At 40.1% G+C, this 27,759-nt stretch overlaps 1 protein-coding gene across 1 annotated transcript in view; it reads right to left on the bottom strand.

Annotated features, from left to right (window-relative positions):
• The window catches only part of GRK3 (G protein-coupled receptor kinase 3), a 55,276-nt gene that overhangs the window by 12,001 nt on the left and 15,516 nt on the right, over positions 1-27,759 (bottom strand). Inside the window, exons 2-12 of the mRNA XM_019473015.1 lie at positions 22,967-23,040; positions 17,703-17,804; positions 16,448-16,522; positions 14,880-14,941; positions 13,698-13,749; positions 12,962-13,053; positions 10,063-10,162; positions 3,683-3,761; positions 2,319-2,449; positions 1,383-1,477; positions 30-137 (exon numbers count right to left, since the gene is read on the bottom strand). Coding sequence (XP_019328560.1) covers positions 30-137; positions 1,383-1,477; positions 2,319-2,449; positions 3,683-3,761; positions 10,063-10,162; positions 12,962-13,053; positions 13,698-13,749; positions 14,880-14,941; positions 16,448-16,522; positions 17,703-17,804; positions 22,967-23,040 — 970 coding nt within the window. The remainder of the gene's footprint in view (positions 1-29; positions 138-1,382; positions 1,478-2,318; positions 2,450-3,682; positions 3,762-10,062; positions 10,163-12,961; positions 13,054-13,697; positions 13,750-14,879; positions 14,942-16,447; positions 16,523-17,702; positions 17,805-22,966; positions 23,041-27,759) is intronic.

Raw genomic sequence — 27,759 nt, forward strand, 5'->3', positions numbered from 1 at the left:
AGGCACACGGAACATAAAACTTCACTCACCCTCTCAGAAGTTTGAAAAGCATGCAGCCTAACGAGAACCAGTCTGCACTGCTATCGTATGCTGTTCCCTTCTGGAGCACCTCTGGAGCCATGTATCCATGGGTACCTCTGAGAAGCAGAAAGGGACAAAACCTTGATTACAACCAAAACTATCATTGTAAAAAAAAAAAAATAAATAAAATCAGTGTTTTCTCAATAAGATAGCCTAATTTAAAAATAATCAATTTTAAACATGATTTTATTTTGCTTTTTCTTTGACCATACATACATACATGTTTTCTGTTTGTATGTATCTACTGAGGAAATACCTTCAAACAAACAACAGAACAACAGAAATGATTAGGCAAACTGAAGCAGCTACAGCAAGATTTAGCAGAATCAGTACAGGGGTCAGTAAGTAGCCTTCTGTCTAAGAGTGGAACACAAAAGAGAAGTGGAAGAGTTGTGTACTCTGTTCACTCAGTTTACAGGAAAGGCAGACATCAGGACACAGTCAGGGCTCCTGATATTTCAGGCCAGATCACCCCAGCCCCGGGCCCTGCAAGACTGAGACCTGCTCTTATCCACAACCCCAGAAACGGGACGAGCAGAGCTGGCTTGTGCTCTCTCGATGTGTTTCACATGTCTCCTTCCAGCTAACACCTTTGTGCTAGATTTAACAACAGGACACCTCCCCCAGAAGTCATCGCTGGTCAGCTCTAGAAAGCAGTCACCATGTACTGCTTTTACCCTTGACGTAATTGGAACGCATGAACTTTTTCAAGAAGCTACTGAATTGCAACTCTTAAGACATCACAGGATGAAGCTTTCCTTTTTGCATAAATTCTGAGACTAAATCAGGGCAAATGAGGACCTAAGAATAAAACGTGACAGATAAGATGTGGAATCCACACAGAACCCAAGAAATTCAGACCCCAGTTATGACCTGATGCCACGAGACAGAAAGGAACACAATTTGCCTCCAGTTCTACAAAGATCCAGAAAGAGAAAGACACAATAAATCCTGTTTTTTAGTCAGTTTCGGAATATTTAATTATCCATTTAGGACAATTAAAACAATCTGGTACTTTAACTCAGTCAGGTTCTTATCTTCTCTGAACAGTGAATCATCTCGAAATAATGTGTCATCTTCCAGCCATGCCTACACATCAGCTGCTACAACTGTGCAGGAAAACAGAAAGAGGAGACTGAAAAACCTTATTAGAGTATCCAGCTTAGCTGTGTTATAAAGCTAGCCTGTACCACGCAAGTGTTATTTTTTTTCCTTTAGGCAAAATTAGATTATAAAGACACATAAAGGACTTATTTAGCAATAATTATATGCACAGCAAAGCTACCATACATAATACTTACACACTAGCATGTGGCTTCTTTTTGGAGAAATCACAAGCCAGCCCAAGGTCTGATATCCTCACGTGCCCATGTTCATCCAACAAGATATTTGCAGGCTAGGAATGCATAGACACAGAAAGGTTACTGCTTGGTGTTTTTCAGTTGACAGAACTACAAATTCTCAGAACACAGTAACTCAGTCTCAAACATCAATACTCTCTGGTAATAGGTAATTGCCTTTTTTTTTTTTTTAACATCAATATAATAGGCACTTTCTAGATAAAATCTACGTTCTAACGGAGCACTACCATCAACTCCAGAGGAGACTATGAAATACTGACGAATAACAGAAGAGAAAAAACAGGCAAGGTTTGAAATGGAAAGCACATGAAAGAATAAATCCATTTTGGCCTCAAGTCCACATTGCTTTTGGTTCTTTCACAGAAGGGTCTGTGTGTGGCTCTTACGTCCTTTACTTGCAATCTACACTCTGCGCTCTCTCTGCAGATTTTTTCCCCACTTTTGTTGTCACCTGGCTCATGGCACCTCTCTCGGAGCAGTCCTCCACTTCCCAACCATCAGTGAAACACCCCCGAGCAACTGTCCTCCTATTAGTCTCCCCATCACACACACTCCTCTTTCAGGGCTCTCAGAAATCTAGTACACTCTCTAAATTAACAGCATCATTAAGATGGTAAGTGAGATGAGTAACACTGCACAGGATTTATTCTGACCCCAAGGAAGCATGTCCCAGGCCGATTAAACTAGATAATAGCACAGATTATAACTATGTTGAAAAATTATTAGAAAAATCAGCCAAAGATAAACAAATTATCTGTATTCTTCCCAAGAAAAAGTTTCAGATAAGATACTTCATTTAACTTATCGGTATCTCTGGATTGTTTGCTGCTATCTAACGACCACCTGTGCGAATGCAGTCACTACATTAATGATTACCTTTAGGTCTCTGTATACAACAAAGCGATTGTGCATGTGTTCTAAACCCAGGATGATTTCAGTAGCATAAAACCTCATTTCTTTTTCAGAAAACACTCCATGCTGGGAGAGGTGGTAGTGCAAATCTCCTCCTAAAATTAGAAGGATTGAGATGCAATTGAAAGAACAGTAAAATCTTGCCTCGCAGGCAGCCAGCATGATGTAAGGGGGGAACAGCATAGCATTTGTAGGTTCTTATAACCTGTGAAGCATACAGGAACCCAGACATACACTCTGCAAGTACACGTGGTGACAAAATACCTGAGAAAGTTAATAAATTTGATCAATCTGAAACTCCATTTTAAAAATACATTTACTTCATACACATTTGCATTCAGTGACTAATCCAGCAACTGAGTCTTAACACGAAGGATTTCCACAGCAAGTAAAATGCAGTCACATACATAGGTTTCTGGAGAACTGAATAAATTAGCATACAGAACAGCCCAGGTTGGGAGGGACCTCAAAAGGTCATCTGGGCCAAAATATTCAAATATTCATGCTGGGGATGTTTCCACACTTTCCTAATCAAAGAACAGGCACAATACAATGTCACTTTGTGAGCTAATCCACACCATCAACACATCAAATCGTGAATATTCCTAGAAAACTGTTTCTGATCAAGCTACAGATTTAAAATAATCAACCAGTTACTTGAATTTGACCTACAGCTTAGATTTTAATGAGAATCTTCACTTGCAAAACACCAAAGCCAGTCTCTATTACTTACAGGATATGAGCTCTACTTCTCAATTAAACTTCCAGCTTTGCACCACGGTACCTGCAGAAATGCTCCAACATCTTTAGGTGCTTACCACAGCACCAGAGTTACAGTCTAAGTCCTGCAAGTGCTGAGCATCCTCAGCAAATAGGGCATTGCAGTATCTTCTCTCTCTTAACTCTGCCAATTTCTCTCCCTCTGTGTTCTCATAAGATTTATGATAAGGCTTCTAGGTATAATTTCTTTCCTTTGAGGAATGCTTCCCCCATCTATTTTCTTTGCAGAGCTCTTTATAGTAGCCTTTTTATTTTTATTCTGTGTCCCTGATCTCCTCATACATTTCTCCACGTGACCATCATTTCCTTAAGGTTCCAGCCTAGCAGGCCCTTTGATAACTTTATTTAAATACGTTAATGTTATAAGGTATCAGAGATTTTTCAGTCTGTTCTATACATTCCCTGCTTTAGATCCATTTACCCCTCCCTGCTCGCAGGCTGATGCTTCACACCTCAGATTATTTTTCCCTCATTCTCCTTATGATCTCAGCAAGTCCTTCTGCCACTATTTCTGTAATATTATCATCATCTGCATGAGCCTTGCTTACCATTCATCAGGTCCAGAATGAAACAGAGTTTGTCAGGGGTGTGGAAGGCATAGGTCATACACACTATAAAAGGACAGTCCTAGAAGGAAAGGAGCAAAGAGTTCATCTCAGGCAATAAGCAAAGTACTACTTAGGGAAACGAAAAATACATGTGATATTTTTCCTAGGATTTTTGCCAATAATTTTCTAAAGCAATTTGTGTACTAATCTACATATTCTGATGTTTCACTTACAGTGTCAAGATCTTAGATTTTGCTATCTCATTTCAATACAAAAATAAAAAAAGCTATGACAAGCCAAAGGCTTAAAAAATGCAGGTAGCACCACTATCTTCTAAAGACTTTCAACTACAGCATATTATAAAAATATTTACCTGAGTTTGCACTAGACTTACATGAAAGATACATTAAAGCTAACAAGCTTTAGGCCAGCTCAGAAAAAAATAAAGCTATTCCCATGAAGTGTAAAGGATACGCACTATTTCCCACGATTGCATGGTGAACATTCTGCTGTCGGAACGCCGCTCAAGAATCTGAGTCACATCATGTACAAAATCCCAAAGGAAAGAAAGTTTTATCCTCACCTATACATTAAATGCAGCTACACTGGTAACACCCTGCCCACGCTGCTGAACTCCCCCTGCAGAGCTGCACGAACGTGACAGCGAGGCGTTCTGCCACTCGCTGCTGCCCTTCAGCTCTCCAGCAGCATTTGCAACAGATGATTAAAAGGAACATAAATATACTAGGAAGGAAGTCACAACTCCGATGCGTATGCAATGCGCGGAAGGCAAGAACAGCAAGGTCCAGATTATGCAAAACCCAGAAAACAAGTATGGTGGGTGCAGTTTTAAGAACGTCACTGCAGAGCAGCCACGCGCAGGGATGGATTACATGGAGTATATTCCCACTTCTTGATGCACTTTAATCTTAATTCACACAGATGTTTAAGACAAGCAGCCATAAAAAAAATACAGCTGGAAAAACACCTCTTTACTGCAAATGATCTGTTCAGTGTGCTGGTACCTCTGTAACGCACACGCATTGAAAGACGCCATGGTGGAAAGCTGGCAGGCCTTCCTCTCTTCACTAGGCCTATATTGGGTGTAAGTGCCTAATTAACAGGGGGTGGCTATTACCTTGTCGACCCCTCCTCCAAAGCCATGTGAAACCAGGGCTGTTCGGTTAGTCTACAATGAAAACTGAAGGAACGGCTGTGCTGTCGAAACAGAGCGGACTGCACCGTAATACCGACGGACGAAGGCCTGACCCCAAAGCGCGGAGGCTGACAGGAAGATGAGCTAAGACAAGCTTAACTGCTGACGAGCCAGGACACCACGCAGGAAGCACGAATGTGACCTAACGTGACTTAAACAATGTGTTAATTATTGCAGTATTGATAGTGAAAGCTCTGGGAATCTCTAACAGGAACTCGTTTCCTTCCCAATTTAGAAGCAGCAAAACACGGCGGCCTTGGGCAGAGCGGGGGCCGCGGGACACGGCTCGGGGTGCCGCCTCGCCGGCCCTGCCAAGCAGGAAAGGGAGGGAACGGCGACACCATCCTCACCGGCCGGCCAGGACAGTTCAAGTCCGTTCATCCTTCCACAAGGCAAAACCACGTACGGTTGAAATATAAAGCTTTATATACTCGACTGTAATCCCAAATGACTCCCACACCACGTGGACTGATCCTGCAGTAACATTCAAACCTAACTGTATTTTATTGTTTACTGTGCAAATACTAATTCCAAATACACCTCTGCAGAATGCAGGCACGTGTTTGAAACACCCTATAGAAACACACGTGAAAAATGCCTAATTGCTAAATGGTCCTAGAAATAAGGAGACTATAGGCAAGGCAATATGGCACCTAACAAAAGATATATAAATATGTATCTCCTTATAAACTTCGTATTGCTTGTAACTGCAGACTATTGTAGTTACCACTTAACTTCAGAACAAAAGCCTTAGTAGAATTATTAGCTTAATTTTCTGAATCAGCTGGATAATTCAGAAGTGTCTCCAAGCAGGCTTCCTAAAACCTTAAAGCAATCTAATTACCCAGAAGGATTTAGTGTTAGAATTTAAACACCATACACAGAAAAATAAAAGGGTGTTTCTATACCAGAACATAGTATGCCTATATTTTTATGGATCTCATTTTTTAAAAGAAAAGAAATCTGGAAGTGCAAATGTGATGCATAATTAATTTTTGTGTAAGCCTTCCTAATTTAATCACTACCCTCTCACTGTTTAACAAAGAGAAGAAATCGTAGTACTGCGATATTTTTCTGACACAAAAACCACTGCAAAAGCGTATTTTCCAGTACAAAAATAAAAAAACCTACAGAAATGAAACATAAAGCAATAAAGCAAATTTCTCAAGAGAGTAATATTTTGTTGCAGTCAAGCTTCTGCTCTGAAAAAAATAAGCGACAGTATGACAACAATGTGTGAATTAAGAATAGTTTGGAAACAGTTCCTTACATCCAAACAATCCTGGATTAAGTTCAAAAAATTGTAGAAGACAAACTTCTGGTAATAAATCACGTGGAAGGAAAAAAAAATTGGAATAACTATAAAAAATTGTAGGAATGTAATATTTTAAAGACATCAGCACACTAACAATTACTTCAGAAGGAAAACTTTGATTCTGACTCTTTCCTGTAACCCCAGCACCTGGATTTAGAGCACGACCGTAGAAATGACAGCAAACAGGTGAAAAATGTGTTCACAGTGTAGAGCAGCTGTGTAGCATTTTTAGCTGAAGAGTAGCTCTGTCCTGACATGTCTCGCTCAGAAAGATGTGCAAGTCAATGCTGGAAACACCGAGCTATTATCTGCCATTCCCACAAGTGACTATCAAGTGACTATCAAGATTTGGGAATAGATTCTATTTTTTGAGCAAAATCAAGACTCCTACAAATCTCGGTACACAAGACAACAAAGTACCTGATATTCTCAGAGAAAAAAATACTTCATCATTGATCTCAGATGTTTTATTGTTCAGTCTGTCCACTTTTGCTGTACCTTGTATTTATCATGCCTTGAGGGAATCTTGAATCCAGTCTTTAGTCAAATTATCTCAAAAAGAGCTGAATAAGACTGCTTAACTGCCTAGTTTTTTCAGAACAAGAGAACCAGAAGACGCAGTAGAGCGGAGCCACAGCCCTGCAAGGCCCCTGGTCTTGCAACAGACTGCCAGAATGACCACCTCCTACCTGCCAGGAAAAGATTAATATTAAATAACCACTTCCTTCCACAAACAGCACCTCTTGGCAGATTGTTTTTATACAAGTCCATCAGCAGCGATGGTCTTGGTGGTTTCAATGTTCCAGTTTTTGAACGTTAGGCAAATATTGGGTATTGCAGAAAATTAATGTTTTTTTTTCTTTTAGCAGAAAGTAAAATATTTTCCCTACTATGCTATCTTCAAAGAATTTCAAAATGCATTTCCAGCCTCCAGACTGAACATCTCTATGGGAGAGGAAGACGGGGCCTGCATCTTGCAGAAGAGGAAACACAAACCTCAGCAACAGTTTGTCCGTGTTACACCAACAGTCAGTGACAAAGCAAATGTACCAATGGAGAACCCAAATAACGCAGAGCCCACGTTTTGTATTATTAGGCCAATCCAAGCAGTTCCCTGTGCTCTGTAGAGGTGTCTGTCGTACTGCTGAGCTGTGCTGATCCGAAATGTTACCATGAAAAGCAACTCTCACAACACAGCCACGATGTACTCAAATTTGGGAGCTCCCTATTCAAGAAGGAGTTGTGAATGCCAAAGTTTTAGGTGGATTAACAAAAATGATTACACAAACGTATGTGTAATCCGCACAGCTGCTATTATGTATTTTGCAGAGACATCTGGATTCCCAGTTAAAAGACTGATTGTACTATGTACTATGTACATCATATTGTACTATGATGAACTTCCCAGTTCCGGGCAGCACATAAATCCTGTCATTGGGGAAGGCCCGCGCCATTCATACCTAACAGCTTATATTCAGGAATGAAATGAATTCTCTTATTCTACCATTTTCAAGCCTACTTAATTCTGCATATTCAAAATGCTCCAGTTTCTCTTGCACCAGCAGGTGTATCCAACCTGAATGGATAGCATTTTGTACAAAATCTCTTTTCAAATTCTCTTTCAAATTTCTGAGAATCTAAAGAAGTTACACTCTAATGAGCTGATAATCCTTAACAAAAAAACCCAAATGGTTTGTCTTGCTTTTCTGTTGCTAAATGACTAGCTATGCGCTGTCATATAAGAAAACTAGCTCCACCATTAGCAGCCTCGTGAACAATTTTCTTTTTGAATCACTAGACATGAAAATTCACATTCAGTACTGGAGCAACAGAATCACAAATTAAGTTAATAGGACAATTATTACTGCTTTGCCTAGATTTCTTGTCTAGTCTCCGCTGCAGAACTTCACCCCGCTGGCTCTCAAGACTCCTGACACCTCTGGACAAGCCACAACTTATCTTTGGTGAAAACAGTTAACTTGATTAAAAAGCCTAACCGATAAATCCCAATTGTTAATTTCACAGATAAAAGAACAAAGAAATACTTTCCAGTCCTTTGTCTTTCTTTATGTTCAAGCCAAATGCGAATGCAATCCTGTGTTGAAGGACATGCACTGACTTTTAATTTCAGTGGATGCTTGCCCCTCTTCAGAGAAAGGCTGAGGCAGGGGAGGAGTTTCCAATGAAAGGCACAAGAAGAAATACCTCGTCCTTCCTTTGGAGCTTTGCAGTGAGGAAAAAGTTAAACCTTATGATAACACCTTGACGTGTAGCTTCCCTCATTTCCAGTTTAGAATTTGCCTTACCAGGGTATTTCTAACAGCAGAGGAAAATGGTCTGACGGGTAGCAAGACAACTTCAAAAGCTAATCTTCTAGGGCCAAAACTGCCATCAGCTTTCCCGTTCTGTCAATCCGCACAAGAGAGCACCTCACATGCCTATCGTGAGGCTGAAAAGTACCAAGTGTTGTCTGATTCACAATGTATTCACCTGACAATAAAAGGGCACTGTTTAGCAATTGTAACTCTGTATTTATACGTAAGCCCTGAAAAACACATCTCCGTTATTTAAAGCCAACTTTGCAGAAGACAAGGGCCGCCGCAGCACGGGCAGTTCTCCTGCAGCTGCGCCTACAAGCAAAGCAGTGCGAAGTCCCAGACTATCTGCAGGCGGAAGACAGCCCATCTTGAAGCCCGATCGGACTGATGCGTTCCCTGAACAACAGAAGAAGACAGCAGAGGTGCTGCACACGCCTTTAAAGGACAAAACGATGCTAAATGCATCACAAGTGAGATTTTTTTAAAAAGAAATCGGTATTTACTAACCCACCTGGGTAATGCAGAACCAAAACCAGGATTTACCCAGTCTCCACAAGATACAGATCTTGTCTCTGAGTACAGCACAATATTTCCTCTCTGCCATCTTGTAAGCCAAAGCAGTAATCCTCCTGCACTGCAGATATTATGCTATTTGCACACCTGTTGTACAAGCCTAGAACAAAATCACACGCAATCCCTTCTCATGCTTTACCTGGGCTGGGAAAAGGGGATGTGTTTACACTGAGCTGCAAACTGAGTGTTTAATTCGTACACCACAATAGTCATGAGGAAAATTAATCTTTTTACCAGCATCGCATGTAAGCATGGTGATACGAGCTGATTTCAAGATTGGTTTAATGAGTGTATTCAGAAGGCTCTGGCACTTCAAAGCCTGCTCTGAAGCTGTCTGAGCGCAACATGCTGCGGCCACTGCCGAACTTCTCTTCTGCAGGTAACAAGACACAGTCTGGTGAAACCAACACCAGGTGGGTTGCTTTTTACGCACATTAGTGATACTTCTAACCTTAAATAGACTTGCATGCTAGATCGGCAGATTTATTTGGTACACCTTGATAGGTACTCAGCTAAAGTACATAAAAAACAAAATGGAAAAATTGGATAAGCTAATACCAGTCACAGGAAAAGGAGGACGAACAGGTAACAGAAGTTTTCTCCTGAAATAGCATCTTATATTCTACAAAAGTACTATGTAACTATAGCAGAAAAGGAAATTTTTTTACAAGCCAGAATGATGTTTTGGAGAAGTTTCAAATATAAATACTTGAAAAAGGAATATTTAAAAAATCGGGGGTGGGTGGGTGGGCTTTAGCCAAGATGCTCATTTGTGTAAGCACCCAAACTGAAAAGAACTTCCATTCTTATTCCAGACACATTGCTAGAATCAGGGGGAAGGTTCCAGGGGGGTTTACCTTTCGCATGTCACACAACTGAATTGATGAAATATGTATTATATATAAAAGCTGTTATATTATATGCAAAAAAAAAAAAAAAAAAAATAAATGATACTTACTCCTGTACTGACAAGAGACAGCATAATTCTTTCATTTAAGGCTAATGTTTCTCCTTGCTTCATCTTGATTCTCTTCTTATCTAAACATTTCATTGCATACCTGAAAATATTAACTGTTCAGAAAAAGCACCAGAAAAAATTTCCTCCTTTACTCAGTATTATTCACTAGTAGTTATGCCATGCATATTTACAGTATCCTGTAAGCAAGCTCTTTAAAGACTTAAACCTGGTACTAAAAACATCATTACATGACTAAACAAGAAAATCTCCAAAATCTCACAGAATTAAAGCATTTTCAACAGAAGCCTCCTAACAGAGAAATGTGCTTTAACAAATAATTCCGTGTCCAAACAAACACAGTGATATAGGAATTACATATCATACGTCCATTTTTCAGTATCTACAAGCAAGGATTTGCAGTATGAATTAAATAACAGAGACCCTATTATGGTTCCATTTAATTGTAACAGTTTCGACTCTACCAGGAAAGTAATACCTTGAACACACGCTGAGTTTTATATATATTTTTTTTTTTTTAAGTTTTCTTTCTACTCAAAGAAAGGTCAGATATACACAAGAAAGCTTTTTTATCTTCCACCATCTGTATTACACAAATTAATAAAATTTTGCTCAAAAAAGAATGTTACCCTAACAACCATCAAACGAGAGCAGGATATCATACAGTCTGTGGATATTTTTTCAAGACGTTAGGTGAGCCTACTATTAGAGAACAGCTGAGAAGGACACGTGTGTTCCTCCATACAAGATTTCTAGACGTGGGCAGCCATGGATTTTTAGGCCATTCGTTTTAAAATATGCTCAGGAAAATACCATGTTACAGCACTGCATCAATGCTAATCAACTGCCTACGCTGTGACAGCTCTGTACAGAAACAGGGCCTCGTATCACCTTTGCTTTGCACTCCCTAAAAAAGCCACGTCATTCCTTGCCATGCTTGTGTTCTGAGTGGGGGAAGAGTGAGCGTGAACATACTGGAATTTTAAGTTTCCAAAACAAGGAATATATTCACAGCACGTGCTCTTGCTGAGAAGTCTGTAAACGATGACTATAAATAACATTTCACACGCTACCCTTTATTTATGCTTTGACATCACGGATCAAAGTGAATGACTGGGGCCGTTTAAGGCTGATCGAAATCAAGTATCTCATTCTTATATCGAGTTACGTGCTCAAAAAGCACTGCTATCCCTCCCCCTTTGGACTGCTTTCTGCATCGTACTTCTGGCCCCTATTTAGATGTCCTTGAAGGAGGTGATGTGAAAGAAGCCTCAGGTGTATCTTTGTGGGTTAGTGAAACACCGATGGCATTTACCTTGGAGGGGTGGCTTCCCAAGCTCCTTGCAGGCAGTAAGTGCAGCAGAGGCAGCCATCTAGAGTGGACGGGATCTGGATTAGGGATGGGTAAACAGGTTTGGATTAAGAAAGAACTAAACCAAACCTCTACCCAGAAACTGAACCTAATCTAAAGTTTTGCTTCAAATTTGAAAAAGGTTGGTTTTCCCACATTTCACTTCCCTTTACTCTATTTATATCCGATAAAAACTGTCCTTTATTTCCCTTGCTAGTCCCAAAGTTTATCCACCTCCTGCCAGAGCAAAACTCAGACATGAAAATGACTGGGAATCTGAGAACTACCTCTTCGGGGTGGACGCCTGCTTAGTGTGGCTCAAGCTAAATAAAATGTTTATTTTTGTACATGGACAAGTTAATGAATTGTACATGGACAAAGAAGTACCAAAGCAAGAATAAAGACCGTATTGTTAGTAATAGTAATAATATAAATACTTGAGGTCACTGCAAAAATACTGAGCATGATAGCAACATTAAGATGTCTTCCACTTGTTAATAGCTCAAAAATTTATTATTATCAAGGATGCCAAGCACACACAATTGCCAGTGAAGCCAGCTGTAATCGCAGAGACTCGGCACTTCAAACATGCTATGCTTACTTAGAAGAGTGTGTAAGGATGGTCCCTGGACTAAAATTGTTAGGAGAAAAGAGAGATGAAAGGGGGGGTGGGGGGGTGGAGTGTAGATAAATAAATAAATAGATAGATAAAGATTGAGAACAATTTTTTAAATCAATGCCCAGATGTTCAAAACAGGACATAATGGGACAATTACACCTAGAGATTGGAATCTGTTGATTAGGAGAAGTGTGTGAATGGTTAAGACCAGAAAAAGGAGAAAAAAAACACAGGCTGATCTTGGAGTTCCCACCGAGAGCTCTGTTAAACAGCATTTCAACACTGGAACTATATTCTTCCAAACGTAAGCAAGGATCACTGCTTTTGCCAGTGAAACGTGCTCATCAGGGCAGAAACTTATGCAATTACACATATCTGGAATACCATATTCAGAATCTGTCCAGGCACGACCCTACAGATTGAACAGCACTGAGGTCATACTCCTGTGTCATCCTCCAACCCTATGTCAGTGCCAGCTACGTGATGCGCTTTGTGGCAAGAAGAGCAACCTTCAGCAGATGAGAGGTAACACCTCACATAATCACCACGGCTTCCACAAGAACATCGTTCTGCACTGTCAGGCTCTGATCCAGGAAATCATTTAAGCACATACTTAATTTTAAACACATGTGCAGTCTCCATTAATTTTGACAAGACCATTTAAATGAAGGATGCGCTTAAGAGCTCTGCTAGACTGGAGCCCCACTGCATGGCACATAACAGGATCAAATATCAAACTAAGCTTAAAGATGATCCAGAAATCAGAACCTCTTGGGATAAAATTTAGTTACAAAGAACTACACAGTAATGTGACGCTGCTTTCCAGTGATTTTGTAAGAAATGACTGGAAGGATTTCCTTACTAGTTCAGAGTTTACAATTACCTCTAAAATAACGTGTGTACATACTCACATTTTTCCAGTGTCTGCTTTTCTGCAACCATACACTTCACCAAATCCCCCTCTTCCTATTATTCTATGTACACTAAAATCATTCATGGTCAGCTGTAAACGCAAAAAACAAAACAAAACCAGACTTCGCTTTTCAGTAGTAAAAAACTTACTGTAAAAACAACTAAATAATCTACTGTGTTAAGATAATTAAGTATTGTAATTCATACAGCATTTATTGTTTTGGAAAAAGGAGCCCCTTATTGTTTATATTTCAACGTACTTGCAAGCACTACAGTCTGAAGTACAAACAAGACGAATGAGCCTGTTGTTGCCAAAGACTGACAGTCTCATTCATAACGCAGTCTGCAGAAGAGGAGGGCTATTTTTACAGACAAAGTTGTAAAAGAGCAGCACAGAGGGACAAAAGTAGAGGCTGAGGTAAGGGGTGCTGGGGACAACGTCAGAACCGTAGTGGGGAAAAGGAGACAGACGGTGTCTGGGGCTGTTAAAGAGCAGCAATTCTGGCAGTTCAGTTTCTTTCAGCTATTATAAAAATCAAAAAGCTATTAACTCGAGACAGGCAGAAGGGACGTCCAGAAAGGAATCGTTAGGACTGTACGTCTAAGAATAGAAGAGCAGATCAGTAACATTCACCGTACTCCTTAATGAGGCCTTTTCAGAAGCAGTATTCAAAACCGAACATTTTCTTTCCTGTATCAGCCTTTGACAAGATAAATATACTTGTAAGTACTTACATGAATATTTAGTTCTACGTTTTTCCATTGACAAAATCTAGTAAACTTGTCACTGTAGAAAAAAAGTTTAAAAGTTGTCTGAGACTACTGTGTAAAGTATTATGGAAAACATCAAGACTCTGATAGTTAAAATAAAGTTTGCACTAGGGCATGTTGTGATATTTAGTAAATGATAGCCTTCCTTTCAAACAATTGTAATCTTACCCCCACCAAGAAAAACAATTACTAGACAGTGTGCACTTAATATCTTACATCCTTATAAGAGAAAGATATCAGATAACCTATCCCTGTAACTGTAGTGCTCAGTATGTCCTCACATCTCTCTTTCAGACGGTTTTTAATTTTTAAAAACAACTAAGATTGGAACTAACAAACATTTAAATTACATAAAGAGAAAGATAATTATAAGAAAACAGAGGCAGCTCGATTTATGTTAATGAACCTCCGTATACCCCAAGGAACATTTTAAACTCATTTTGTCTTAAAATAGGAAAAACGTCAATAATACCATAAGCTGTTGCCAAAAAAAAGTTTCTCATTTCTACATAAATAATTATTTATTTTCAGAGTAAGAAGTAATAGTTCTATGGAGGCATTTTTACAATTATTTCAGGCTGACTGCAGAATACTACCATACCATTTCGTACAGTATATTTGGCTGTCGTTGGATGAGAGCCATACTTTACAGACCCTGCACCCAAGAGCAGTTCCATTAAGGGTAAGGGGGCTGCTCAGCTGAACTAGGTCTATGCCTTGTATTCTTTACTAGACCTTTTCTGCTTAGTTGCAAGGTGTCCAGACACAAACCAGAATGACTGGCTCTTTCAGTCACACGCGAGAGATGGTTACTCATGAGAACATCCCACAAGAGCATAGTTCAGCATTTTTAAACCTTTAAGATCAAACTGCAATCTATTATTACTGCTACACGGAGCAACAGAAAAATCTATCATCTTTACAATTTTTCCATGCATACATCTTGACATTAATTATGATAGACAACAAAGCTAGTCATTTGCAGAAGCTTGCAAATGGATATATAATTATCCCAGTTACATAATTACAGCAAATGGATAAATGAAGTTTATTAAACACTTTTAGCCTTATTTTACATCAATACTTAAGGGACCTGGCTTCCTGCTACATTAGGTAGAAAGTCCAGATAATACGTCATGTTCATACCTTTCCATAAATTTTTGAAATATTTTTCCTCGGAGACTATCACAAATTTCTTCTATATATGGCTAAAAAGGGTTAAGAAACACAGTTAGTATTTAAGCATACAATAAACTGATTATGCAATACTACTCATTACATATAACTCACATCGGCCCTACATAACAACAGCATTTACTGTGTTTTCCTTGAAGGAGGCTCAATGAAGCATTTAAGCTTCATTTAGCTTTTGGAATCTGAGCAGGTGCCCTGAAGTCAAACATAAAATATTTTCTAGAGCTAGAAAACCTTAAATGTTTGCCTTGGGGGGGGGGGCCTGTATGAAACCTGTGTAAAGCACTGTCTATGGACAACAAGTTTGGCAAAACAATCACAGTTCAGTTCTTTTTTCAAATTTATTTAAACAACACGTGGTCACTCCCGTGGAGTGTGACTTCCAGAGCTGCTGCCACGCTTCATCTTTTTGGTGCTTCTCTCCTCTCTGTCCTTACGAAGAAACCAGCACCTTCAATTCACAAGTGACTTTTTCTAGAGAAATACTTCCTCTTGATGTGTGATGGCATGCAGCGATCTCAAATCCCAACCCAATTAGCGGTGAGATATAACTCAAGCAATGTAGTTATCAATTTGTCAGTTCACCTAATTGCAACATTAAAAACAGTTCACTGAGCAGTAAGAAAAATCAGGCAGGGGCAATCTTCACATTTTTGCAATATATACAAATACGTAAGATTTACATCAAAGACATTTAAGCCTATAAACACTCCACGATTGATGAGGTTCATTATGTGCAAAACCACACTGGTTTAATGCACCTAGCTATAAAAGTTAGCATAATTCTGAATTTCTTGTCTTGTATCGATGTGTATTAGAGCTATAACAATACAAGAAATATTTCACTTCTCATTTCTTTATTTTCTAAAGTAAATAAAAACATGAAAGATGTATAATTTCGCAAATGAGCCAGGATACCATTTATATTTATATTCAAATGGAGGATATGCCAATCATACTTTAACAGTTCAGAATTTTAGAAAGTTTAAAAAAAGCACCACAATTTGAAAGGTGCAGAAACTCCTGTTTAGAAAGGTAATTTTTGATTGGATTTTGTCTTGTGGAGAGACAGAAAAACATGTGAAATGGTACAAATGCTTAATTCCTCACCATCATCAACTAGGAATTAATATACCTTAAAGAAAAAGGAAAAATGTTTTCAAAGATTTCACATTACTGAAACATTAAGGCAATTTCTCCACTATGCAATTTGGTTTATCCTGACAGGATGTGTATCTTCCCGATGTACAGTGATTTACTCTAAAATTACATAAATTTAAGAACTATTCTGTTCATATACAAAGTTATAGTTTGCTTTCATAAATGTGCTTAAAAATATTTTAGATAAGAATAGTAATTTGTAATTTTTATTTGACTTAGAAAAGCATTCTAGTATCACTATTACAGTAAAGAATATTTACCAGTACCGTTTTATTCTGTCTCCTTAAATAATATGTACAAAGTCACTTACTGTCAAATAAGTGAAGAAAACTTGAACATTCAGACTGTCTTAACCTCACCTGAAAAAGGCTGGCTGGCACTTGTTTCTTGGCTAAATGTGTTTGTACATGATCTACAGCTTGTTTTGAGAAAGGCTTTTGAAAAAGAAAAATAAAGATTTCAAACAGTTGGAAATGTAAGAAGTTTCATTTAAGGTCTACAGCACTGTTGTTCTTTGAACCATATGAAAAATACACATACTTCAGAATGAATGCAGTATAGCTTCCTCCAAGTATATTACTGTGAAACATGCAGAATGATACAGTAAAACAATTATTCTAAAGCAGGAAGGCAGGTCAGGGGAAGATGAGGAGGAGGAAGGTGAAGGTAAAAGGGCTAGATGATGCTCCTTTAACAAATTCATGAGAAATCCCACATACAGGGACAGCTCCAGATACAGCAGTTGACACGGACTTTTTACCACTACAGAGCCAATAATGCATGCTTAACAAAACCTTGCTTCAACCCTTCATCCGAAGAACCATACCACTGGGGTAAAACACACTGCAAGTTCTTCTTTAAAGTAAGAGCAAATGAAACTGTTAAATACAGATCAATGGGCCAAAACTTCAGCTGGAGGAAATGTGTGTTTTCATTGACTTTAACAAAGCTGCATCTGTCACAGCACAGCCCCATGCCTTTAACTTACCATACGGCAGCTAAAAAGTGTATTGTCTCTAGTATGAAAAACTGCTTTATGACCAAACAAATAATAATAATAAAAAAAAAATCTTTGTGTGATCAGTTTTAGACAAAATCTCAAACTTTACTCTGAGCTTTCAGAGATACCAAAGTTCAACACCCAAAGTGTCCCACGGAGCCCCCGGCAGCTCACGTTTCTTTGAGTTTTTGGAGACAGGGCTGTTGCTGGGTTGGCGGAGGTTGGTTAATGTATGTATATGTGTGCATGTATATGTACACACATGAACTGCACTCACCGTATTTTAAAATAGAGATTTAGTCTGAAGAAATATAAAACAGATAAATCTCCAAATATTTCCTTTGCGTACCACCAAGTTTAGTAAAAATTGGCACACACCACCAATCTTTACACCTCATGACTGGGTGGGGGGGAGCATGCTGAATTCAGCCAAACCCAGTCCCACGGACTTCAAACGGAAATCCACAGCACTACAAGTATTTGTAGTAACAATTCCTTCAGCAATAGTCTTAATTGTTCTCTGAATGAAATAGCAGTTATTTTGAATTATCACTGCTGTCAAGCTACTCAAGTAAGGCAAAGAAAGAGCAGCGTGAAATTTGGGTGATACACACATGGGAACAGGACAGGAGCTCCTTCATTATGTACATGTCATAAATCTGCCGACTTCGGGTCAGACGCTCATCCTCAGAATCCAGTTTCTCGTATTCTTTTATCTGCAATACAAGAGAGAAGGATCCATTAGATGAGCACATTTCTAATGATTTTTCACTCATTTGGTAAAAACAAGACTTTGGCTGAAGTTTTATTTTACTTTATTATTTTCTTAATTAAGACTTAAAGAAAAAAACACCTGCAATACAATAGTTATAGCTGATCTTAGATTTCCCGCCTATCTTAGAATTTTTATGCAAGGAAACTGATTTGCTTAAAATTGCTCCAAAGCTTTGTTTTCTAAAATTTGTAAAGGACTGAGCTGAAGCAGCACGTTTGCCATCTACCACTTGCCAGAGCATGAATCTGTGCAGGGGAAGTCAGAGGCTAACTGCGTGAGAGGACTGGACCGTGCAAGGAGAGCGAGACGAGCAAACATGCACAGCAACATTTCTGAAGGTTTCCTTCCCCTCCGCTCAGCTCACAGATGGAGAGCACTGACCTCGCTCCTCTAACACTCAAGAGCGTTGACCCCTTTCTCAGATTATTTCACTTGATGCTCTGCACTAGCCACAGCACACCACAGCTTTTCCAAGCTCCCGGCGCTAGCAGAAGAGTTGTAATATGTCATCCAGGCAGCACAACCATCGCCTAGTGACAGGCCTCGGCTGCCAGCGCAGCGCCCGCGCATCCTGCTCAAGGGCGATTACAGCACGCGAAGTACTGATGTCCAGGAAAGAATATAAAGCACATTTCAAAATGTTCACGTAGTTCAGCTACATGTTGAATTTGAATCCTAAAGGTGGCTAGAAAGACAGTTTCACAAAATATATCAAGTTTCTTCAGGTGTGATATAGGAGGTCTGTGTGTTCCAAGTGAAGCAGCACCAATCCCATATGGTTAGTTTACAGAACAAAACCAGAAAATCAGTTCCAGAAAAAAAAACCACACCAAGTCCAAGGGTCCTTTGGACTGTATTTAGGGAAAGAGTTCTTCCAGGACTGACAGAATGCAAAAAAACCATACAAGATCTTTAGGGAAAAGTCTTAGCTCTGACTTGCTGGACTTTCCCAGCATCAGCCTGTGAGGTCGCAGGGTGCAGATGAACGCACGTGTGCTGACTTGCTCTGGATCCCTACACTGACTCAAGAAAACCAACGCAGAATAAGACCCAGCTGTATTTCATTCAGTGCCTGTTAGAGAAGGAGCAGGCCATATCAGAGCTGTCTGTACTTTCAGCCTGCAGAATAAACCCTGCACAAATGATGTACCAGAGCATCTCCTCCTGAAGCAGGGAGAACGCACTGGCTGGGCCTCCAGGGACAAAAAGCACGGCTCCGCTGTTCCTGCCAGCCACGCTTTAATAGCAAGAGCAGCACCAGGGTTAACAGAAAGCACATTGTTGAGGACTTTTAAAAGTAAAGATTTTAAAAACATGTGTTTTGCCTCTATTTCACAATATATTTTTTTTTTCTTCATCCAGAGGCTGCTCCTTTTACAGGATGAGCTGTACTTGACAGCTCTTGAACAGGTCTCCACGTGACAAACAGACCAATTGATCTTTGAAGGTGGAACACCGTAATTAAACTCAGTATTTTTCTAGCTGTAGTCCTCTTGTTTGCTGACTACGATAAGGCAACAGTTCCACCATGATTTGCCATCTGTGACTACTTCCCCCTTGGTATCAATTTATAATTAAAATGATTCAAAACATCTTTGCCAAAGAAACATTTTTTAATTAATGCAACGCCGCAAAATAATTAGAAGTACAGGAGAAAGCCTGATGCATATCACATTGTCTTTCTTGAATGCAACCTCCTGCCCTGCAATATTATTTTTTTAAACCACCTAACTCCGCACCCAAAGCAGAGGGGTCTCTTGCAGCAGCCCCCCACAGCCACGCCGGCACCAGGTCAGCGTCTCTCCCACCTGCCCTATAAGTGGGCTTTTTAACCGTTCAAAGTGCCTTTGTTTTGTAAAGGTTTGAAGAAAAGGACAGCGGGTGACAAAAGTCCCCATGGGCGATATATTCCCAGGCAGCTCAGCCTGCTCCCCCCCACGCCGGGAGAACGCCCTCCCGAACACGCTGCCCGACGCCTCTCATCACACAGGTGATGCGATGAGACACCTCTGCTGTGATCACATTTAACATGCATGCCTGACATATTCACAAGCTAATTTTACATGTTTATTAACTAGAACATTACTGTACCTTGCCAAACAACACAGCAACAGGCAGAGCTAGGAGTGTCACCATTTATAAACGTAACCTGTCTCTGCTAGCAGCAGCTTCCTCAGTATTGCTCCTGACCCAGAGATCACGTACTGTGTCATCATGTATTTCAACGCTTCCCTGGCAGACTTCAGCTCACCTCAAGAAAAGCGTCTGCCAAAGTATCTTTTCAAAAATTGAAATCACAATGCATTCGTTTTCAAGCACGTAGAAGTTCTTTTTCTTTTCTTTTCTCTTTCTTTTTTTTCTTTTTTTCTTTTTTTTTTTTTGAAACCGATCTGGGTGAATCACTCATCCAGTTAAATGCTTGATCGTGACTTAAGCTGCAGTAATATGTAATCCCTGGAGTATGGAGCCCTTCTACATCAAGCGATTTTTAATGTAGCAATGTACTCAAATTATTCTACATGTAATAAATGCAGTAAGTAAATCAAATATATTAAAAAAAGAAAAGCTTCTGAATCCGGTATGTCACAGAAGAAAACGCAGTGAACCTCTCTTTAAACATCTTTAATGGGATTTTTTGAAAAGTACATGACAAAGCATTTAAATTCTTTTTAGGCAACACTTTGCTAATAACCTAAAAATACAATTTCAAATTGTTTCAGAGATAAAAAGAGGCAGCTAAAAATATCTTGCTAAACAATCTGTTACAACATTCCTTTTTGATTACTTATGACAGTGATATCTTCAGTATATAAAAAGATGAAAACGATAGAAAAAGATTCTTCTTTATTGACAGCGAGTATCTAATTTGAGGGGGGAGAACTGTATATCGCTAAGGATTTATCTCCAAACTGATAATCAGCTTAACCTATTTTGTGCTGTTAGCCCACTAGCAAGAAAAATTTTGTATCATCAGCTTAAGAGTAATCCAGACAAAAGGTTACCTCAGGCAGCATTTCTAATTAATACTGAGCAACACAGGCTGCCTTTTAAAAGCACGTGTGCATGTTTTAACTGAAACCAGCACCTATGATAGGATTAACTACAGTTTTATATTTAGAGTGTCACAAATATAACAAGGAATGAATGGAGCGGTAAGACTCATCAAGTTTCCTGAGCGGTCCTTGCGGAAGCGCTGACGGAGCCCTTTCAGCAAAGCAGGGCTGGGGAAGGACACGACACGCTCCATCCGCACGCTTCTGAAGTATTAATCCTTCTGGATGCACGCCTGCCTCGGGCACCATGTCTGTTAGTTTCTTCACTGATTATCTCATGACAATGGAGTACAACTGACCTTATCGATCTAAAGCCACCTCTCGTATCACTCTCCGGAGGATCCTCTTACCCATCTGCAGCATTTGGCAGGGCTTTTCTGCAACCCTGCCACAGTGACTCCCAAGAAATCTCAGAAGCTAGCACCAGCCTCAGCTGTCCTTACGGCCCTCATGCAATGCCACAGACAGCTGTGCTCTGTTGCCTTTTCTACAGGTAAAAGGATGTTAGAGAAAGGCATGAGGCATTTGAGAGTGCGATCCAAACACCAGTAACTTCAGTTGCACCTCCTTTTCTACAAGCCCAGGCAGCTGCTCAACATGAGCTACAGACAACAGGGCATCGTCCTCTGTCTGGGTGGGTGCTATAGAGAAAGAGGTGCCTGGGACTGAAGGCACAGTGTTTGGGCATCTCACTGAAGCATGGAGGGCACGGGGAAAGCTTCAGGGAGCGAGACGAGGGATGCAAAGGACCAGACACGCCGCTTCCTCCGGCGGATGACACGGAGCCAAGCCAGAAGCTGGCTGTGATGCCCACAGCACCAGCTGCCAGCAATGCCAGGGACAAACAAGCAAACTGCATCGGGGAACCACGCTCGATTTTCTGCTTTTGCTCTTTGGGACAGTGTAAGATAAATTTGCTCATTTTAGGCCTTTAAGGAAAATCTTCACTACGGGCAATAGATATGAATCCATGTCCCACGTCAGCTAGAATAATAAAAAGCATTGGTTTTGCTTTCAGGTTTTTTTTGAAAGAAGGAATCCACTGTTTTAATTCCACTGAGAGCTGGCAAATGTTACTTATTTTAACTTCATCTCTGTTTTGTAGCAGAACTAAGATTTATCATCATCTTCACAAGTGAAGATCAAAAGCTTATCCCATTTCTCAAGAACATACCTGGCTGAACTTAAGATATCAGAGATATTTAACAAGGAGAGACTGAGATGAACCTAATTTCAACTCATTTCTTATGAATATTTCAAATGAACCATAGTCAAAGAGTGTACCTTATGATAGAAAAAAATAATAAACCTAAAGGTATTCTAATCCCTATTAGTATTCTTCCCCTTTCCATCATTCTCTCAGTATTTTCCAAGTTATCTTTTGACACATGAATGCGGTGAATGAACATTTGATTAAGTGGCTGCTCAGGTAACTTTCTTCCATTGTTTTGTTTTCAACATATTATGCCTTAAAACTAAACATACTTAATTCTTGAAGGACAAAAACTGTAACAGTAGCTTTTAAAATGCTTTTTTTGCTTATGTTTAATAAGACGACACAGCTTTAGTATATGCAATTAAAAGCACTGTTAGAAGTTGAGCTAGAGTAGGTTTTTCCTGCAAATATTCCTTCCATTTTGTAAACCTTAAGTATTTGTCCAAAAAGGGGGGGGGGGGGGAATGGGGAATCATCTACGCTACTCTCATAACATACGCTGTAAGAGTACCGTGCCAAATTACCAACCTCATTAAATAGTTACATTGCTATTTTTAAAAGTCTCTTGAGCATGTTTAAAATGATAGTTTTGTCCCTTTGACAAAGGGACAAAGGTAACACTGTTGTTGTTACAAAGGGAACAACCATTACTGTATAAAATATTGTCTCTTATGAATCAACCATTCCACTACGAAGTTGAAATGACTCAGAACAACATGCACCCTTGCACACCGCTCCTTCCCTCTCAGCATCCCCTGCCCGAGGACTAGAGGGACAGCCTTCCTCAGCCTCACTCCCCCGCACAGTCCCAAAACTCCAGCAACAGCCACTTACCTCTTCATAAAACTTCAGCTGAGGGACAGCTTCATCAATCTCATTCATGCAATAGTCTTTAAAAAGCAAAAATCCTGCAAAAGAAAAAGGAAAAAAAAATTTAGAAAAAAAATGTATCATTACTACAATAACTTGTAAAAAGGGATACAAAAACACCCGGGTAATACCATGGATTGTATATACCTGTGTAAGTATCTCTAGTTGCCAAGGCTTAGCAATACTATCAAGCGGCTCTGCAGCATTCTGAACAGAAAAGGATCATAAACCTCACTCACCTCCCATAGGTGTATTAAGCATATTCCAATTTCTACGTGCTGAGAATTTTATGAGATGTTTAGATAATGCACCGAAATACCCCATTCCTCTTCATGGATCAGATTTTGTTTCTTTTTTCAGAGTAAAAACTAGATACTATTCATGTTTTGTTTTTTTGAAATAGATTTACCTACTTTTTATTGATAAAAAGCAACCTCTTCTGCATTCCAATTTTAGAATTACTGGTTAACATTACCTCTAATAGGTTTTATAGCACAATAAATTACATCAGGATCTTTATAGTTCCTTTGCAAGTAATTTAAAGCATGACCTCTGCAGCCTGCTGATGAGTATTTTCCGTTATAAGCATTTTAACGCACCGTTACAAGCTTCATCTCACGGAACGTCTTTGCATTCGCCTGAGCTGGTACCTGCTACCCTTTTACTTCACATGGGTATCTCTTGTCACAGCTACTTGTCCGGGTTATCTGCAAGCCCCTTAGAGCTGTAAACGAACGTGCTTTCAGTTCACTGCAGCAGGCAATACCTCTCCTTACTTAGAATTACCGCGTACTTACTGAAATCACACCCAACTTTTGGAGGCAAGACCACGAAAGCGTAAACTTAACGCAAGCAAGAGAAGGCAGAGCAGCTAACGCGAGGGCTGGCGCTGGCTGGGAACCGCTGCACCCCGCTCCCATGCTCGGCTCCTCTCCCAGCAGGGCAGCACGTCAAGATACATAACACCCCTTTTCAACTTAAAAAAAAAAAGTATATATACGAGACGCCTATTTTTTTTTTAATTAAAATGTAGTTGTAATTTGAACTTACAGCAAAATTATATTGCCAAAAAAGTAGCACATCACTGTGTGCTCAACTAAGAAATAATACAACCACCTACGACATCTCGTGTTTTCCAGAGTATGCTATCTTTAAAAAAAATGCAAAACCCACTTCGTGTGCTACATAGTAATTTCATTGTAGTGTGTACAGGAGAGCACTTAACTGTCAGTTATGAACATCATGTCCTTTCAACTCATTATCATTCGATTTTATCAAAGACCTAAATAAGAAAAAAACCCACCAACTACTCAGAAGCAAAACCATTAGTCTCAGTGGACAAAGCAACGCTAATCATGCAAACAGAAGCTTTAATTTATGTATAATGAAAACATTTATCAGCTTCTTGGTAGCCCCTCTAGCTGTATCTGGATCCCAAGTTAAATTTCCTATTGGAAGAGCTTGTTTTCCTGGGTTCCCCTGGATTTATTTGGTCACAATCAGAATACCAGAAAAGGGGTTATGACCAGACAACTCCTATACTCCGCTCGGCTCATTTAGCTGATTAGGGTGATATTTTGAAGATTATACAAACCGAGTTTTGTTCTCTAAATAAGGACAGAAATCTAATTAAGAGATTCTCTTATGAGATTCTCCAAACTTTCTAATTATTCTCAACAAAAAGAATCATTCTTGAAATATTTTATAACCAAATGTGCTTTTTTTGAAAACAAACCAGCCAACCCACCCCAAGTTCTCTATTCCTTAAAAGCAATTTGCAATTAGAGTGTTTTTTCCTCTTTCTCTTTTTTTTAAGGGCATGTCTTAGTTCCTATTTTATTGGAAATATTCTTAGTAAGTTGTCTTCCCTTATTGCAGAGGAGACAGGAGAGAAGCGGCGGAGCAGCCCCAGCAATCCCCACGCCTCATAAGAAGGATGGAGTTCCCAGCCAGGCACGCAAGAGCCACCCACTGAACCAGGAGTCACCCTGTCACAGCAGGGGACACGAGCGCTCTCTCCGAGCACCCACCCCGAGCAAGTCACAAACTGTCCCCACCGCTGCCAAAACCACCCGAAGTCGCTCATCTCCAGAGACCGACAAAGCGCATCTCCGGACAGCACCCCTCTTCTTGCATTCCCCTGCCTGAGCAGCAAACGTGGCACGAACCTGGTTTTGAGAACAAAACCTGCCGCTTACGGAACCGAACCCAATTCATTATTTTACACATGATCGAAACAGCAGCAGCACCGAGCAAAATAATGCTGAATTGACTGAACTTTTATTTGGACAATGAACCAAAGAAGATTGCAGTCATGTAATTAAGAGACTAAAGAGTGGCACAAACAGCAATGAATGCAGTGAAAGAAAAATCCCTGGCATGGTCCCAGCTACTGGCTGTTTACCAAAAAAACCCAAAAACAAAAAAAAAAAACCACAAAGACAACTGTGGGAGGAGTGTGAAAATATACCAACACAAATTTTCAACGATGCCATGCCAAACATTTTAGCCCTGTTTAATATTTTCCAAACTTTTTAATTTAATTATCGCAGAGAAAGAAAAGGCTCACAAGACTGGAGAACAAGGAACAATAGCAGGCTTATGCTGCCCACGTTATACAGCCTGCTTCTCACCAAGTCTCTTTTTAAACTGCATTGCTATGCAAAAAACTAGAGACATCCAAAACAAGAAGTTAGAAACTTTTACAGATGATTAATGTAGTCATAATAAGTTACGGCCATATGAATCAATACTGAGAAAATGCTGTTAGTTAGTTCTCAGTGAAGATGAGCAGAATTACTACAGCAGCATTTTAAAGTGTACCGTAAAATAAATAAGTGATTAAAAAATACTGCAGTAAAATAAACTATAGCACGAAACATCTCTTCTCCATGAAGTTACCAACGTTGTAATTATTCACTAGTAGGACACCCAAGATATCTGCAAGCCTGTCGTAGACAAAACCGTACGGTGGTTCGTCCAGCTCAGCAGCACCCTGAAAAGCAGCAGGGCGGTGGGGAGAGGACGGGGGGAGACGGGGCGTCCCCTCGGCCCACGGTGGGTGGGCCACAGTGGGCACCGTGCACGGGGGACTGGTCCCCCCCCGCGGGGACTGGTCCCGCTCCTCGCCCCGGGCGCGCAGACGTGTGTTACAGCAGGAGGCCACACAGAAATTCTCTCGCAGACAGAACAATGGTTAAGATCTTTTTTTTTTTATTGTAATTTTTACAAGTTTCAAGAGGGGAAAAAAAACCACTTGAAAAGGTCAGTAGCATCCAAGAAGAATATTATTCTAACACTTGGGGAGTGTTCAACATAAATTAGAGCATCAGCTTTCATCAACTATTCACCATTGTCTTTTCAGGAAAAACAAAAAAAACATTCCCTGTTAAGAAACGCTGTTTGATACCAGTTAAGTTGAAATAAAAATAAGATATTTCAAGTTTCCTTTGAAGAACCTATGGACTGGGAGCATATAGGTACATATATTAAGGTATACTGTATGCATACATGCAGCTTATATAGTCATAAAAAACCTGGGATTTCACATGGACCAACTTCCCTTGACAGAAAGGTTTCCAGTATTATTTTTTAAAAGATATGCTCTAACCAAACCATAAGAAGGATTATGTACCATAAGCTTACCAAGCAACAGTTCAGAAAGCTAGACACCTGCACTGCTCCGCAAATAAGTACCAGGTTATTTCATCCTACAAGTTTTCCATGTGACTGTTAGTACAGATCCATACCTTACAACGGGAACCTATGTATTTTGAATACCTCCAAGAATACATTTCTAACAACTATGTGACGGTGCCTGCACCGGTCACTGAAGTACTGTCTCGTGGCTTCAGCACTGGAAAAATACTTTAGAACTGAAACTGGATAGCCAGCTGCAGAATTCATTACTGCTTCTGCGGTGGCAATGAACAAAGCGATTGCTCGTCCCGCGCGGGAGCTGTGCCAGCGGCCTCCGGAGAAGGGGTCCAGGTGCTGCGGCAGCCCTCTCCCTGCGCTGGGGAAATGAACTTCCTCCTGACTACGGTATTTTACATGTGATTGACGAAAATCAGATTCTTTCAGAGCTTTTTAAGTACCTCCTAATGCTTGGCTTGCATTAGGCAACCCTGAGTGCTGCTCTTAAAATTATTAGCAACACGGACATCAGAGAAAATTTGTGGGTGTCCAGCACAACCTTTTTCTTCAGCAGGTTGTATACGGGGATGGGTAAGCCGAGTGATGGAGTTCTTTTTAATTAATTGGGAATCTCATGATTAATGAGATTTTTTTTTCCCACTTGCCTCACGAAAACAGGGGGCAAAGGTGTCAAACTCAGGCATTTTCTCTGTCAAAATGACAGTAATGTCAGACAGCAAGATGCAGGCAGCAAAATGCATCCCTCCTCACCCTGCCTGGATGGAGAGCTGCTCATCTGCCCAGGTTCGATGTCGGCTGGCTGAAGAGCAGCTGCGTTGGGAAGCGGCTGGTGGAGGCGAATCGCTGCCACGGTGCCAGGAAGACGGGAGGTCTGCAGGAAAACTTTATTTCCAGGGATGATTGATCAGAGGCTGACGGTTAAGGACAAGGAATGAAGAAGGATCTGGGGACTGTAAGAGACTCTTGCGGAGCCTGGAGGACAGAGATGTTACGGAAAAATCTTTGGGGAAGCCAAGAAACAGAAACAGATTGCAAAGCGATGAGAGTGGTTTTTAGTGACTTGTAATTACTTCACTAAAGATTTACAACGGCGGAAAACA

This window comes from Aptenodytes forsteri, unplaced genomic scaffold, assembly GCF_000699145.1.
Source record: "Aptenodytes forsteri isolate BGI_AS27 unplaced genomic scaffold, ASM69914v1 Scaffold550, whole genome shotgun sequence".
In the NCBI taxonomy this organism is placed as follows: domain Eukaryota; kingdom Metazoa; phylum Chordata; class Aves; order Sphenisciformes; family Spheniscidae; genus Aptenodytes; species Aptenodytes forsteri.